This window comes from Leiobunum rupestre, chromosome 2 (assembly GCF_980474605.1).
Source record: "Leiobunum rupestre chromosome 2, qqLeiRupe1.1.hap1, whole genome shotgun sequence".
In the NCBI taxonomy this organism is placed as follows: Eukaryota; Metazoa; Arthropoda; class Arachnida; order Opiliones; family Sclerosomatidae; genus Leiobunum; species Leiobunum rupestre.
In genome coordinates this window covers 42,020,852-42,036,703 of record NC_143385.1, presented here as the reverse complement: position 1 = coordinate 42,036,703, position 15,852 = coordinate 42,020,852, and the positions used below count along the sequence as shown (strand labels likewise).

The 15,852-nt window shown below is 34.1% G+C and overlaps 1 protein-coding gene across 8 annotated transcripts in view; it reads right to left on the bottom strand.

Moving 5' to 3' along the window:
- LOC149957549 (centrosomal protein of 290 kDa-like) overlaps window positions 1-15,852 on the bottom strand; it is a 118,281-nt gene that overhangs the window by 37,898 nt on the left and 64,531 nt on the right. For all 8 annotated transcript variants that reach the window (XM_090165621.1, XM_090165617.1, XM_090165619.1 and 5 more), the window contains 13 exons: window positions 14,012-14,251; window positions 13,490-13,720; window positions 12,467-12,587; window positions 12,002-12,331; window positions 10,584-10,881; window positions 9,858-9,947; window positions 9,082-9,285; window positions 8,549-8,770; window positions 6,987-7,141; window positions 5,771-5,948; window positions 5,320-5,520; window positions 5,121-5,235; window positions 4,768-4,853 (listed from right to left, as the gene is read on the bottom strand). In XM_090165621.1, the coding sequence (XP_090021747.1) occupies window positions 4,768-4,853; window positions 5,121-5,235; window positions 5,320-5,520; window positions 5,771-5,948; window positions 6,987-7,141; window positions 8,549-8,770; window positions 9,082-9,285; window positions 9,858-9,947; window positions 10,584-10,881; window positions 12,002-12,331; window positions 12,467-12,587; window positions 13,490-13,720; window positions 14,012-14,251 (2,471 nt within the window). The remainder of the gene's footprint in view (window positions 1-4,767; window positions 4,854-5,120; window positions 5,236-5,319; window positions 5,521-5,770; window positions 5,949-6,986; window positions 7,142-8,548; window positions 8,771-9,081; window positions 9,286-9,857; window positions 9,948-10,583; window positions 10,882-12,001; window positions 12,332-12,466; window positions 12,588-13,489; window positions 13,721-14,011; window positions 14,252-15,852) is intronic.

The following is a 15,852-nucleotide window of genomic DNA, read 5'->3' as shown; positions in this document are numbered from 1 at the left end:
CGTCGTTACGTCCTGCCAACCAGGCCGCCACGGGAAACCACCCTCTGCTCTCTCTCGAACCCGCGCCTTCCTAGCGTGACGATTCCGAACCATCCCGATGCCTTCCGGAGGACCCAAAGGAGACCATTCCCCTCCAAAGCCCAAACAGCCACCCGGATTGTCAGCTAAACTCGGCTCAGACCCGGAGCCATTCCAAAAAACCCAAAATAAAACCGTCCAAAAACCCGCTTCCTCGCATATCTCTTCCCGTAGAAACAGGCCACAAAAAAACTCCACCCATTAAAACACAATATAAAATGAGGAACAACCCCAATAAAACGGAAAACCAAAGGAATTAACCTACATTAAAAAAACCCACAACGATTAAGATTCAAAAATAAAACTGTCCCATATACCAAAGGAAAAAACGTGGCGAAAAAAAAACTCGGGAAAACTCCATGACTCACGACTTTCAATATCTCGGCGAACGACTTGCAACGGGCCCCGACATACTATACCCCTAAGAGAAAAAAACCCCAGTTACCTACCGTAATATAACTACCCCAAAAACACATGACAAGGCCCTGCCCCCAGGTCCACCCTGCCACAGGGAGCCGAACAAAGAAAACGCAGCCATACCCCGCCCGGAACCAAGAAGACTCAACCCGCCAGTATGTATGTTACCAACGTGATAAGAAATCACCAAAACCCTGCTCCCTGGACCCCCAATGAAGTTGACGGAACTGTTGACCAACGTCCCCACCCGGTGTAATAAGCTTCCAACCACCAGTTTGATGGTGCTCACAGAGGGAAACCGTAGCCAAAACTCTCATCCCCGAGATCAGCCAGGTGAGAACCATCATAATGCTTCATCTCCCAGTCCCAGACGACGACAACCACACCAACTCTGACCGGCTAACCCCCCAACAACGTTACCTCCGCGCAAAGGTCATAGCCAACCCGTCCTGATTACCACCGCCAGTACGCCAGCCAGGCCGCCATAAGACACCATCCTCTACCATCCCACGACTCCGTACCTTCCTGAACCATCGCCAACCATGGTGATAGACCCGGAAAAGACCAATGTTCCAAGTCAACCCGTCGATAAACCCAGAATTCTCCAACCATTGCCCGTAATATTGCCCCACCAATTAATACCAAAACCAACGGACCCCAGAAAGAACCGCCACCAACCATATCTCCCTTTACGGAAAAAAGGCTATAAAGATTCCTTACTACCATTAAAACTTGCTATAAACCCCGTTAAAAATAAACCATGACCATCGGAAGATAGGCCTCATAGAACATTGTATATATCAAAAAAACCCCTAAAACCAGCCCATTCGCCATAGGAAAGCCATTGCGGGAAAAAAACTCCAAGACTTACGAACAAAAAAAAAGGTATCTCGGCGGTGTCTCCAAAAATGTAGGGGTACGGGAGACTACTGAGTTATTTGTTGTCCAACCGAATTGAAACCACAGGATTCATTCTAAAAAAACTCTTTATTAAACCAACCGATTATAAATTAAACTTTAATACAGGAAGTAAGTCGATCGTTGATCGGTCCCAGGATTCGCAATGACCTCGGACTCTCCAGCACATTCTTTATATCCATCCGAAAGCCCGCTGTTGCCGACCTTTGAACTCCAGATACGGCCGACTGCCGCTGGACTGGTGGCGCCATCTCTCCACTCCCGAGGGTACTATGAACATAAACAAACACACCGAGGCTTCCCGATACGGCTCCCCGTTACAATTAACATTTACCTTAAATTATCAATATTTACCCAAATTAGTCGACTTTGTCCAATCTAGACGATTTAAACCAAATTAATTAAAATTTACCCTTTACGAAATATTACTGAATTTTTAGTTTCACCAAATTTATTGAAATTGATCGAATTTAATCAAATATATTTGAATTAACTTATTTTGTTCATATATTCAAAAATACTTCAACTTACCCCAATTTATGAGCATTTACCAGAGCTCGCTCGCATTCACCCAACAACACTAATATGTTCCCAAATTCTATATTTTTAGTTATTCATCTTATCGTATTTAAATCGAATTTATCTAAAGTAGGGCAAAGTGACCTAATTTGAGCCACGACCAATTCTGAACCACCTTTTTAAAACTCTTATAAAAAATCATAGGTTATAGCTCGAACATTTATTTTGAGTTTTAAATAATCCACCAAACCTCTTCGTTCTTGTAATAAATAATGTTTCCAAATAGATGGCAGTAAATATGTAGAAAACTCAATATTATTCAACCAACCGAATTTGTTAAAAGCCGTCATGCGCACCTTGGTAATTAAAAACCAGTGTTGAGTTCCCGCCAAATTTTTAGTCAGAACCTTCCCTTCGAGCTCCAGAAAACCTTGAATTTTAATGCATTTCGTGATAGTAATTTAATGTTACATCGCATTTCACGTTTACGTAAGTAATTTAGTTTATTTTTATAAATAGTTCTAAGTTTAAAAAAATATAATTCTTTTAAAAAAAATCGTTTTTAAGAAACTATTCGATTTGCCCTATTCTGAACCTACCCTCGACCTATTGTGAACCAATGTAGTCCTATTTCGGACCTAGCAATTGACCATATCTGGACCACTGTATAAACCATTTCTGGACCGGTTCAGAAATGGTTTATATTTGAAAAATGCGGGATATTTAAATATATTTAAATGAAACTAGTCAAAACAGAGGTTAGTCCGGTATTATATTTGTAGTACGATTAAATTTGTATTAATATCTCAAGTAAATGTTGCATTGGTTTAAAAAAAATGTTTCCGTGCAGTTTTATTTTTAATACGTAGGCCTATGCCTATTTAAAATATTTGACCTAATTTTAACTGTTTTTAAATAGACCTATGTCTAGAAGTAGGCCTATAGTTTAAAATTTTGGTTCATTAATAGAAATCTACCGGTCCACTTTAGGTCACCCCGTGGTCCACATTAGGTCGCCGCCCGGTTCACTTTAGGGCATGTGGCCCACAAATGGTCAAATTGCATATATTGAAAAAAATTAAAAATTAAAAAGTTTCAAGGACGTCCTTTTTTTAAACTAGAATTTCAAAAACGCAACAGTTAAATCAATAGTTATAAAAAAAATTGTTTCTATTTTTACGAATATTACCTTTTAAAATTGAACTTTTCAAGCGCAACAAAAAAGGTGGTCCAGAATTGGTCACTTTGCCCTAATATTTTTTTAATTTTTTTACCGTTTCGCCTTCCCAAATCGTATCCCATTAAGGATGTAACACGATTAGGGTAAGCGGTTACAAGTTAGGGTTCGGGCTACGCCAGTCTTATAAGTGAAAATCACCACATGAGTTGATTCAGTCAAAAACAGGTTTAATATTCAGAAAAATAATTACACTTCCAATGACATCTGAACTACCTCGTTCAGCCATAATAAATCTCGGGGAAATCATTATAAAACAGAAGGAAATTCTTAGGGCAAAGATTAAAAACATACCAACGAGGGGATACAAAACGTGATAATGTGGTGAATCGAAAACATACTCAATAAAGTGCATGGTTAATTTAATCAAACTTGGTTACGTTATTATACATTATTTACAAGTGAACATTACTAAGCGCATACTACAAAACCAGCTGAGGGAGTGATGTGAGGGGGAGGGTCGGGTTGCCAGATCTACAGCGCTGCCAGATCATTTCATAGCAAAAGCCAACTACCTGTACATTACACAGACTATATACATACACTAGTATGTCTCATCCTTTAGCGATATATCTATAAGGTAACGCTCTATTATTAAGGTAAAGTTAACCCAACAAAACGTTGACCCGGAATCCTCACGGGCAACCATCTCCGGGCGAGACAAGGAGAAAGAGACAAAGAAATCGCGTGGCGCAGTACATTTATACTGCCCACGCTAGACTGCTATCCCTCTAGCGGCGGATAGCAAAAATATAACTAAAAAATGTTTATAAAAAATAGGAGGGTTCACTGTAACGGACACGGACGCCATCCGGCGACCGGATCCGTTACAATTTAATAGTATTTACCCAATTTAATCGTCTTTGTCCAATACAGACGAATTAATTAAAATTAACGTTATTACTTATATTGCCAAATATTTCTCGTATTTAACATAAATATACCAAAATTTATTGTGTTTTTTGGGTTTACCCAATTTTTTTAAATTGGTCCAATTTAGTCGAATTTATCTAAATAAATTTCTATTTTGTTAGTTTAATTAGCAATTATTCACAAATATTTGAACTTACCTCAATTTACCCTACCTCGCACGCTTTTACCCAACAACATACCAATTCACCCAAAAATAGTCTCTCTTACCCAAAAATACAAAAATTTTCCCAATTTATACATTTATTTAATTTCAATTTTTTAATTTTTTTTCATAGGGCCCTTGAAATGTGTGATTTTCCCATGTTAAATCACATAGATAAATTTTGATTTGGTGTTGTCAAAAGCCTTTTTGGTTGCCATGGCGAAACGAACGCCAAGTGTAACTTTTCCCTTAGGGAATTTTGAAGTTACGTTAACGTCTACTAATTCCCCGAGTTTAAGCAAAATCAGTGGGTTATACCTCGGGTCATATTTAGGGTATTTACCTACTTGTCAATTTAATTTAGCATCAGTTATACAAATCCTTAGACTAAAAGAGCACTAAAGTGTCAAAATGTTTTTCTAGACCCACTATTACCAATGAAGTAACAGAACAAACTCGAGTCCCCTTATCTTGCATCACTTATACAAATAAAATTTTCCTGATTATCATAAGGTTTACTTACATTCAAAGAATGTCTGGCTCTCTCCAGTTTCTTCTTAAGATCTTCATTTTCTTTGAGAATTTTCTCTAAGAAATCTTCATTTTGCTCTGAAAAATATACAGGTATTTTTCTTTTAAAAGAATAATAATTTTAAGCTTTGTCTCAAGAAAATTGATCATATTAGAAGCTTTTTTGTGATTGAAATACATGAATTTATGATTAGCTAGACAAATTACTCAATGACTTTGATGGTTCTTTATTTTTATAAAAAATCTCTATTGCAAAAGGCTGCAATTGTAATTTTAAGTATACCATGGTTATTTGAATACTAACTATAACAGTGTTTTGATAAACAAAAATTGCAAACGTATTACCTGAGCTCACTTGTACAGCATCTAGCTCAACAGACAATTCATTTAGCTGCGTATCTTTTAGTTTCATTTCTTTTTTAAGGTTTTCTTTATGTTTTTCAAGAATAATTATTTTTTCCTAGAATTAACATCATCAACTCCATTAAATTCATAAAAGCCATTTTACTATCGGTATTATATTTAAGAAAAACAATGACCGTACTTCATACTCTTTGTATTTTGGATCATCGGATGTTTGAGAACCCATTTCTTTTATTTCAGTTTGACCATTAGATCTCATTAAATCATCATAAAATTGAACACTAGTTGATCGTTCTTTTGTTACTGGCACTAAGGGCTTATCTGATTCTTTAGAAAGGGAATCCATTTTGGTTTTAAGCTTATTTATTCCCAAATTCAACTCCTGTTAAAAAGAAAATAATTTAAAAAAAAACAAAAATAATTAAGAAAAACAGTTTTTTTCAACTGCTCATAACAACCCTTCCTAATCAGAAGATTCACTGCTAAAATAGTTTACAATTACCAGTGCTTGCTGAGGTTATCAATAAAGGTGAATAAAATAGTGAAAATCTGTTTTGAATAACATTGGCCTTCAACAGTGCATTGTACTTGAATCAAATTTTTGGTAACACTGAAATAACAGAAAGTCTTACTCTTAATTGTCTTTCTTTTTCATCAATTTGTTTCTTCAAATCTTTAATTACCGATTTGAGCTGAGATGGATAGGATTTAAGTTGCGCTTCAAAATTTTGATTTAGTTTCTTAGTTATTAGTTCGTGTCTTTTCACATCCTCCACACATTGTAACCTCTTAAACATTTCATTTCTAGTTCTAAAAAATATTTTAATTATGAAATGACAGAAGTGAAATCACTAATTAATTGTCAGTCTCTAACCCCACAAAACTAAATAACATAAATATTTTTTTAGTGCGGAAATAATCCTGATCATGTAATTCTATGGAGTAAAAACGCGAACAAGTAAAGAGACCAAGAAGTGGGGGAGAAAACTAAGCTTTATTGTAGAAATATATGCGGTACTACGGGCGATATTCCTTCAAGGCGAAAAACTTTATTAGGACTAACCGACAATTTGAAAAAGTTTAAAATTATAGTTCTATCATTGACTGAAACTAAACTGAAGACTAAGAAGGGAAATCATACCATGATCAAAGTTTAGTTGTTCATCATGTATTTACCCCCCAAAATTTCAAGAAAAACTATCACAAGTAATAATTTTTGTTAGTGATTACAAGTTTCCAGAATTAGTAAATTTAAATAATTACCAAAAATGTGCAATGGTAGTTAAATCATTTGTTGGATTATATCTTTTCTAAACACATTGCCATAAATAGTATAGTTAGTTCAGAGTTGTATTTGTGAGACACCAAGACAAAAAAATGGAATTTCATATTTTCCCTCAGTGATTTACTTTCAAACTATTTGGCATATGCAACTATGAAATTTCAGTGTCTATTCTTGCTAAGACAGATTAAATTCTGAACTAATTACAAGCTTACAATGGGTTGGTTCAACTGGTTCAGGATATACAAGTTAAGCTGTTGTTTATCAGCTATATTTTTTTGAGGCATAAAAAAAGCAGGAATAAAAGATAAGCCATTGTCAAAGTCAATGTGTTAGTATCAAAATAGTTTTTGTTTTGGCGATGCTCTAAACTATGGAAAACCATTAATGGTATATGCCATATTAAAACCAAACAAAAGTGCTGCATTTTATTTAGTCATATGATTAAATTTAATAAATAATAATGAATAAAATTAACAATGTAAAAAAGAAGCAAAGAAATAATTAATAATTCTGAGAAATCTGGCTTGACTTAATTAAAAGATAACAAATCAAAGAAAACTGACCTCTCTTGTTCTTTTACAATTTCCTTTGTAAGATTATTAGCTTTTATTTTCCACACATCTGTCTCGTGTTGAGCACAATGAAGTTGCTTTGTAAGATCAGATATTTTATTTTGACTGATTGATAAAGATTCTTCTATATCTGTGACTTTTGAAACCTGACAAAAATTGCATAATTACCATAAATAGAAAATTATCCAAAGTGTATAATGAATTGTAAATTGTTAGTTTTATAGTAGCTCAGCTAGGTTAAGTCCCAATCCACTGCCTAATTGTATTGCAGCTCTGAAAGTTTTAATAATTTAAAGAAACTCTAACAAATAGGCAGAACACATTTAGATTAGTAATATCTTATGTAACATAAATCACATAAGTATGCCATAAAATACTTTTCAAAAATGACAAGATATGATGTCAATTACGTCACTTCCAACTCCGTGATGAAAAACGTGTTCTCAGCTTTAACATAAGACTATCATGGCCCCCCAAAGTTTGAAACGAATGGGATTTTAACGTTTGGCTAATGACTGGCCAACCTAGCTACATGAATCCACCTGGTGTTGAAAAACCGAAACTTATGCACAAATCAACCAATGTATGCTATTGGAAACTGCTTCGTAGATAGCTAGAAGTAGTATAGGTGGTAGAGGTAAGGGGGATTGGGAGGATTTGCTATTATTCTCCGCCAGGTAGCGTAGATCTTATTCTTGGTTTTTTTCGCACCTGTCTAGTGCAGAATTCCAACTTAGGAGTGGGGGCTTGATAGGTTTTACTGATTGGAAACTTAACGCACTAAATTCCTAGCGAGTTTGTAACTTTAAGATTTCGTTTCCATGGTAACCTTTTCGAAAGTGCCATGATAATAAGAATTTTTGCATTTTTGGGTCCACTAATTGTATGTTCCATGTGGAACAAGGTCTCATTGTATGTTATATTTATGAAAATGTTATACAGAGGCATACTTATGAGTAATGATGTTGCATATGGTAATATGTGGGGTGGCGGAGTGGTTAGCACTTTCGCCTCGCAGCAAGAGGAGCCGGGTTCGATCCCAGCTTGTGGCACTGGGTGAAAACTCGGAACAACTCCTTCTGCGTAGAGTTTGCAAGTTCTCTCCTCACTGGTTTAAGGGGTTTTCCCCCGAGATATTCGGTTTCACCTTCCATAAAAACTTGTTAAGGTTAACGGTAATAGTTAGTGTAGGGAGCATTGTAACCCAGCCACCTGAATTAATGGCTTCAAAAGTCGCTTGATGACTTAGGCCTTAGGTGGTGTCTTGGGTATTAGCCTAGCTGATTATTATTATGTTTGAAATTTTTCAATGATGACCTATCTATGGCAATGAAATTTGAGATAAATAGGTAACTAGGCGTCATTTCTCAAAACTACACAAACTCAGTGCATGAGGAATTATTCAGCTAAAAGTTATTATTTCTTCAAGTTTTTCAAAAGTTTCAGTTAAATGGCTGGTAAGTAAATTCAGCATGATGATGCTCAATGGGACAGAAATACTAGCTAACCAATAGAAAGTAGCTTCAGAAACCATAATTTGAAGGTTAACTTACAAGATTGGAATTAAGTTCTTCCATGAGCAAATTTTTTCCTTCCTCATTAGTAATTTTACGAGATTTTGACAAAATAGCTTCTCTTTGGGAATCTTGAAGTTTATTCTGGATATCAAGAAACTCTTTCTCATGCTCCATTTTTTGAGTTAATATGTCATCTTTTAGTTTATTTAAAAGTTCTTGGTATCGGAGAATACTCTCTTCTTTTTGATTCAAACGTGCCTGTAAAATTTAAAAACGTTATTACCTTGTACGATAAAATTTATTTGAAACACCTTACGCTCATTATAAATAAAAAATAAAAATCACGATATATGCGAAAATAAAAACTGTTTATATTTTAAAAACAACATTGTGCCGAAACTAGTTGGTCTGTTGTTTTTTAAAATAAAAACAGTTTTTACTGACGCATTTATCTCGTGATTTTTATTCTTTATTTACCTTGTATACAAAATCACCAGCAAAATCATAATTTTACAGAAACTAAAATAGTGTAAGAATTATTTCACTATTTAACCATTTGTAATGCTTACTTGTAAGCAGTCAATAGTAGTACGAGCCACAGTCAAATTTTGTTTAGATTCAAAATAGTCAACTAGGTGTATTTCACTATCATTATTAGATTGCTGAGCTTGTAAACTAGATGGTATTCTTGCAATGAGATCATTCAACGCTTCTTCCCTTGCTTTCAAGGTATCTTCAGCTTCCTTAAGACTTGCTTCCAAATTTACAACAGCCTTCAAATAAAAATGTAAGTAACTAAACATGGATATCTTTTAAAACAAAGTCATTGCCAAAGTTTAAAAACAGCGTAACTTCAAGAAAATCAAGTTTTGTTTAAATAAAATTTTAGTTTCAAAATACTAAATAAAATATAGGATACAGCATTTTAACTGTATAATGAAATGAAGTATAGTATGGGGAAGATAAACCCAAAATAAGTTCATAATAGAGTTACAATAAAATAAAAGTTAACACATCAGGAAATGTAGTATGCTTTCCATATTTGCAGAAGTCAAGACCAATATTTCTTTATCTAAAATTTTTACAATGTACAGGAATAAAATTTAAGTATCAAATAAAGAATGTAATCAGAATAATGAATTTTTTATTAACGTACATAATTGTCAAAAAAATATTTCATTTGATATGTGTCTTAATATTTTAGTAAGCTCTGAAATTTTAGGAAAATTTATCCAAAAGTGTAAATGCATTTAATCAATTTAAGTCAATTAAATAATAATAATACTTTTTAAAAACTAAAGGCAATTATGTAGCACGTCAATAAATATAATTGTAGAATATTTACTTCTCTTAGAACTTTCACCTCACTACCAGATGATTCGGATTCTTCCAAAGGTTCACTTAAAACTGAGTCTTCTTCCATATTGCTGTCAATCTAGAAAACACAATATTTTATAAAACAAGCATAAATCAACCAATATAAAGGTTTAAATGCTAGGACTGACAGATAAGCAATGATGCATAAGAAAACCATAGTTTTGAAAAGTATGTTCTTTGCTAATCAGTGGCTTTATAACTTAATTACGATATTAGGTACTGTAATTCTTTTGCCATTGTCAGGGCCGGCGTTAGTGCAAGACAAGCGAGGCGACTGACTAAGGTCATGCGCTTCACAGTGCTTTCCAGGACCCCCGCTTTCAGTGTAAAACTATTTTTGGGCCCCTATTTAATATCTTGCTGCCTAGGGCCCCACACACCGTAACGCTGGGCCTGGTCATTGTAAATCACTTCACACAATCTCCATAAGAAATTTGCTAATGTATACAATTTATTTGGTTTCATAACTTGATAAATGCAGCTATTTTCAATTTTCTCTAAATAAAAGTGTTTAAAAAATTCTAGTGGTATTCTCAACATAAATATCTTTCACTACCATCTGAGATAATAATAAAACTTTGCGGTCATTAGAAAGAACTTAAGAAGATATTAACTATCTCGCATTCCCGAAATTTGATCATATATAGAGTGAAGTCAATGTATTTAAGGCAATATAATTTTTAAACCTTCTTACCTGAGGTTCTTGATCTGGCTGACTACTCTCAATAGAATGAAGTTCTTGAACAAGAGGAATGTTCATTTCCTCATTATTATCCCTGATGTTGGGAAGATTTTCTAGAAATTTCAAATCCCTGTTATCAATTTCCAGATCCTTTTCTCTAAGTTGAGCTTCTAATTTCAGATTTTTTTTTTCCAGGTACAATAGCTTCTGTTCAAATTTATTAATTTCTTCTTTGTAGCTATCAACCTTGCTGGAGAGTCTTTCTCCCATTCTTTTGGCATGAACTTCTCGTAATTGTACAATCTCAATTCTATCAAAGAAATAAAATTAAAGATAGCAGCTATAACAAGATCTGACCGCCATTGGTAGTGAGGAAAGGTCAAGCGCACAGTGGCATAGCAATAGTAGTGTACAGTGGTGTGCTACACAATAAAATGTTTCTATTTCTATGGTATTTGTATTATTTTTTTGTAATCTGGTATATTTTGTAATATTAGTCTTATTATTTCATAGTATTATAGTATTCCATAAAAAAAACGCACATTCAACTTTTCCGCCATATGATAGTGTCCCAACACCATTGTCCAAATATGCAGTGTCATGTAGCCTGCTATACTAATAAAAGTGAGAAATAACTGGAAAATTGTTGGATAACGTTCGGGGTTTTAGAGACTTTTTGAGTCTTATAAAAAAATCCTTTGTCAAAAGACGGAGATACTGAGACACCATTAATTAATCGATTTTATTGGGGCCCGGCCAGAATACTTACACCAGGGCCCAAAATTTTACGCTACAAATCAGACCTGGGCTGCTAACCGGCGATCGCCGGTCAGATTGGGGCCAACTCAAATTGGGAGCCAAAGTGGAAAAATTTGGCATTAATGGGAAATGGGGCCAACACGATTGCATAGCCGGTGGGGCCAACTACTAGCCAGTCCGGCCTTGCTACTAATCAAACTAATTGATTGAAGATTCACTTTGGAATTTAGGTACATAATAAATATAGGAGATAGTGTCTCTTCAATCCTTATATGGAGGATCCCTAAGGTGGGTAGAAACACAATCGAAAAAATATTTTCAAACAAATGTAACAACTGCTTTTTAATGTAACAAGAGAAAACCACCCCTAGCTTCCTTTAAATATTTTGCCAGAAATGGGTTGGTCCCTTAATCCATCATAAAAACAGAACTTTAACCTCTCCTCTCATAAGCAAAAGATAAATTTTTGCAGACGAATATAAATAAAGGAGACTACTACATGTTAGACATTATTTTTCGAATTTTAACTCAATATATGAGCAATACCATTGCATAATTATGCATTTTTTTTTGAGAAAATTAGTTTTGTGACTTTGGATCTTTTAACCAGTCTAACCAAAAACCAAACAATGCTGTCATTTATCATAAATTATAATGTACACTAAACCTACCTTTTATTCCATTCCATAATCTTCTGCACTGCAGCGGAACCAGATTTGAGAGTTTCAATACATTCACTAGCAGACTGCAGTTTAACATCAAGTTTAAGTTTTTCATCTTCAATTAAAATCTTTTCTTCAGAAACTTGATTAAGTATTTTTTTTAGATTTCCATTTTCACTCCTTAGATTTTCAGCTTCAGCAATTAAGTCTTCTTGTTTGGAAACTGGAATGGATGATGAAAACTGTCGCCGTAGTTCAAATAGAATACGTGTTAAAAATAGGATTTTATTTCTTGCTTGGTTATGTATGTTGAAAACTTCATCTTCTTTAGAAATGCACCTATTAATAGTTAATATTTTATAGTAAGCATACTTATTATTTTACAGTTTTAATTCTAGAACTGATAGTATATTATGTTTCAAGATAATAATAAACTTCTCTAGTAGAATATACCCTATACTTCTGATAACTTACTTTTTTTGAAGACTAGAGACCCTTTTCTCATTGTTTTCAAGTTTTTGCTTGTACGAAATTATATCCTGTTGAAGTTTAGTTTCATTAAGTTGTAAATTTATTACTTGTCGATGAAGATTACCTGTGAGGGAAACAAAAAATTATATTGAATAAATTAAATAAATTAAAAATTATTTAAATTATATTATCACAAAATCTGATTCTCAAAATATGACAACTTAATTAGAAACGTAAGATAAATTTATTAGAGAATAGCGAGCAGCACTTTTATCTAGATCTGAAAAACAAATTAAATTATAATATACTATAATATAATATAATATGATATATAATATAATATAATATGATATATAATATAATATATAATATAAAGCAAATTTATTTTTAATTTTGTCAAAGAATATCATAATGACATGAGTGGTAAATTTTAAAAATATCAAACTTATATAGTACAAAAACGCTGAATCATCTGCAATGCAGTGCTGAATTTAAAGTATGCCTCAAATAATTTTCTTGAAATTATCAAGATAGTACATAATTATGGTAGATCTGGTATTGAAAAAGATAGGCTTTTAGATCTAAAGAAAGTTATTGGGTATTTCGTTTTTTTGTAATTTATGACGTCTATTTTGAGAAATGGGCTCTCAACCCAATAGTGTATCAAGATAAACAATGTCACTATAATATCAACGCAATAGAGAATCAGTCTGAAATTACTCAAAAGTTTCTTTCTACCTTATGTTTTAGAGGACTTTAAAAGGTCTCTCACAATACTGAAAAATGTAGTCTAAAATGCTATAAAAGCTCAAAAAATACACTAAAAAAGTCTAAACAAGGGATCATAATCTTTATTCAGTGGCGTAGATAGCTAAAAAAAACTGAGGCCCAATGCCAAATGGAAAATGACCCAATCTATACTTATACCACTCACAGTTTACTTGCAACGGAGGACTGCTGAGCTTATGGGCCCCAAATGCACTGTATTGCGTGCATCACACATTAAAAATTATAATAGACTGTTACCAATGAAAAATCTGTCATCATTTGACGCTTGCAAATCCAATAACAGATTTCTTGACAGTTCCAAATCTTTTTCGGTTATTTCCCTAATTTTCTCAATGGCTTGAATCTGATTACGAGCAGATGTTAAAGCAGACTTGTAACGATCAGCTTCTTCTTGGTTATTAAGTACTTTTTGTTCCAATTCTAAAGCTTTGCTGTTAAGTGCGTCATGTACTTCTATACTAACAGATTCTAAAAAAATGTAAAACTAATTACTTTTAATTTACAGTTACTGTTTACTAATATTAAAATCAAATGTTTGCCTAATAAGCTAAGCAGATATTTTATGATTCATTTTTAATTTTCCCACCAAAACCATTAGCTAGCGATCTTACATGCGCATTTGACTTTAAATCCAGAAATGGCATTTGCTACAATGTCTCAGTTCGTGGTATTACTAATTTGTAAAACCAATATTCAGTTAAATCAAAAGAAGGGTCCTTTTCTATTTTCAAAAACAATGAAATTTTAAATGATACATACCATTAAGTTTTTCCTTAAGTATTCTTTCACTATCTCTGAGCTCTAATGACTGTTTAGTTAAATCAGTAAACTTCGTTTCAAGGTTAGAATTCCTTAGCTGCATGATATCAAAGGACTTTTTTAACTGGTCATATTGTAAATTTATGTGGTCGGCCCTTTGGTGTTCATTAGATTCTTTCAATTTCATAATTTTCAGTTCATTTAGAAGACCTTCGCTGTGTGTTTCATTAAATTGGCACTCTAAGTTGAAAAAAGTTAAAGTTGACAGATAAATTGTAACAGTCTTTGCCAAAATTGTATGTATACATTTTGAATGTCTTATAATAACACTGTAGTGTCGATATGATACAAACCAGCACGGTTTACAGCCAAGATTTCAACTTGTGCCAAGGTAAGAATTATGTGCACTGATTCAACATTGATGATTTACATTTTCTTAACAATCAAAACAGGTGTTTTTTAAATCTCACGTCCATACAAAATAGCATGTATTTATACAGAGGGTGCTCACTAAATAATATAATTTAAATAACATTGAAATAAAATATGAGTGAAACCAAGCAGTATAAAGTAGTACAGTATGTCAGTTGGCAGTATAAAATGTATTTATAATTTGTTCGAAAGTTTTTTAGTCTTTAGAGACTTTTATGTAATTTGGGAGACATGTACGCTGCTTAAGAGGTTCGAATCTTGCGATGCAATTGCAATAGTGGCCTTGGCTATGGTATGGAAAACCGCAGGGGTTTGGTTACGTACCTGGTTTTGGCAAGAAGAACACAGCATATAAGAAGCCGCTTGACACATGTTCAGGGTAGACCGTTTTTGACCCTCAACATAGATAACGTTGTATATCAAACATAGTTATTTTAAATAAAATTAAGCCTCTGCGATCACTTATATCAAGTGTTTCTGACCCTCTACTTGCGTTTTTGGAGGCACCACTGAGATCTCTTTGTGGTGGTGAGAAGAGGTTTTTTTTTCTGTGCTTGGCCCAGAGGTTGTTGTGTTTAGTGTTGGGACCTGAGACTTTTTGTTTTTATATTGGTTTTTATTACGTACATTTATCCTTTATTAGTTAAATAAAATTTTATTCATTTTAGTATTTACAGGGGTTCTTTTTAAAATTACGCGGGAGCAAGATTGGTTTGAAACTCCGTAGACAGCGTCTTGGGCTCAATCCTGCGCTGAGGGAGGTAGATAGGGATTTGTTGAATTTGATCTCTGGGCGACTGTCGGCTTCAGGAGCTGTGCCTAATCCAGGGAGGGGGCAGTGCTCTGTCTTTGACTTCTTGTAATGGGGGGGGGGGGACCTTGGCACCCCAATGGAAAACCCATTTTCCCAGCTGGCGCCACACGACTGGTTTTGGCGGGAAGAATCCGCTATCAGAAGGAGCCGCATTGCCTTGTGAGATTCATTCCTGACCTGGAGTTTGAGCGAGCGATTTCGAGTGATAACCATTTATGCTTTGAATTAAATACGGAATTAAATAGTTATATTTGTATCCAAATAAAAAAGGTTTACTATTTTTTGACCCTACAACCCCCATACACTTGCATTCAAATCCTGTTAACAATGGAGCTGGGATTCATTGACCATTGGATGGGTTAGAATCCTCTGAGGTACTGTCTGTGGGTGGACTACCAGATGAAGCTGGAGTTTGGGGAGAGGAGAACATATCCTGTTCCAACAGGCTGTCGTGCGTTTTTGCTGCAACCTTTGCGGGATGAGGCTAAGTTGTGGTTCCGCGACTGTAAAACACAACTTTCTGGGGTCAAAACCTGGGATATCTTTGTGTGTGAGATTCGGGATTGGTTTCTTTCTTCTGACAGGGAGTGTTCTC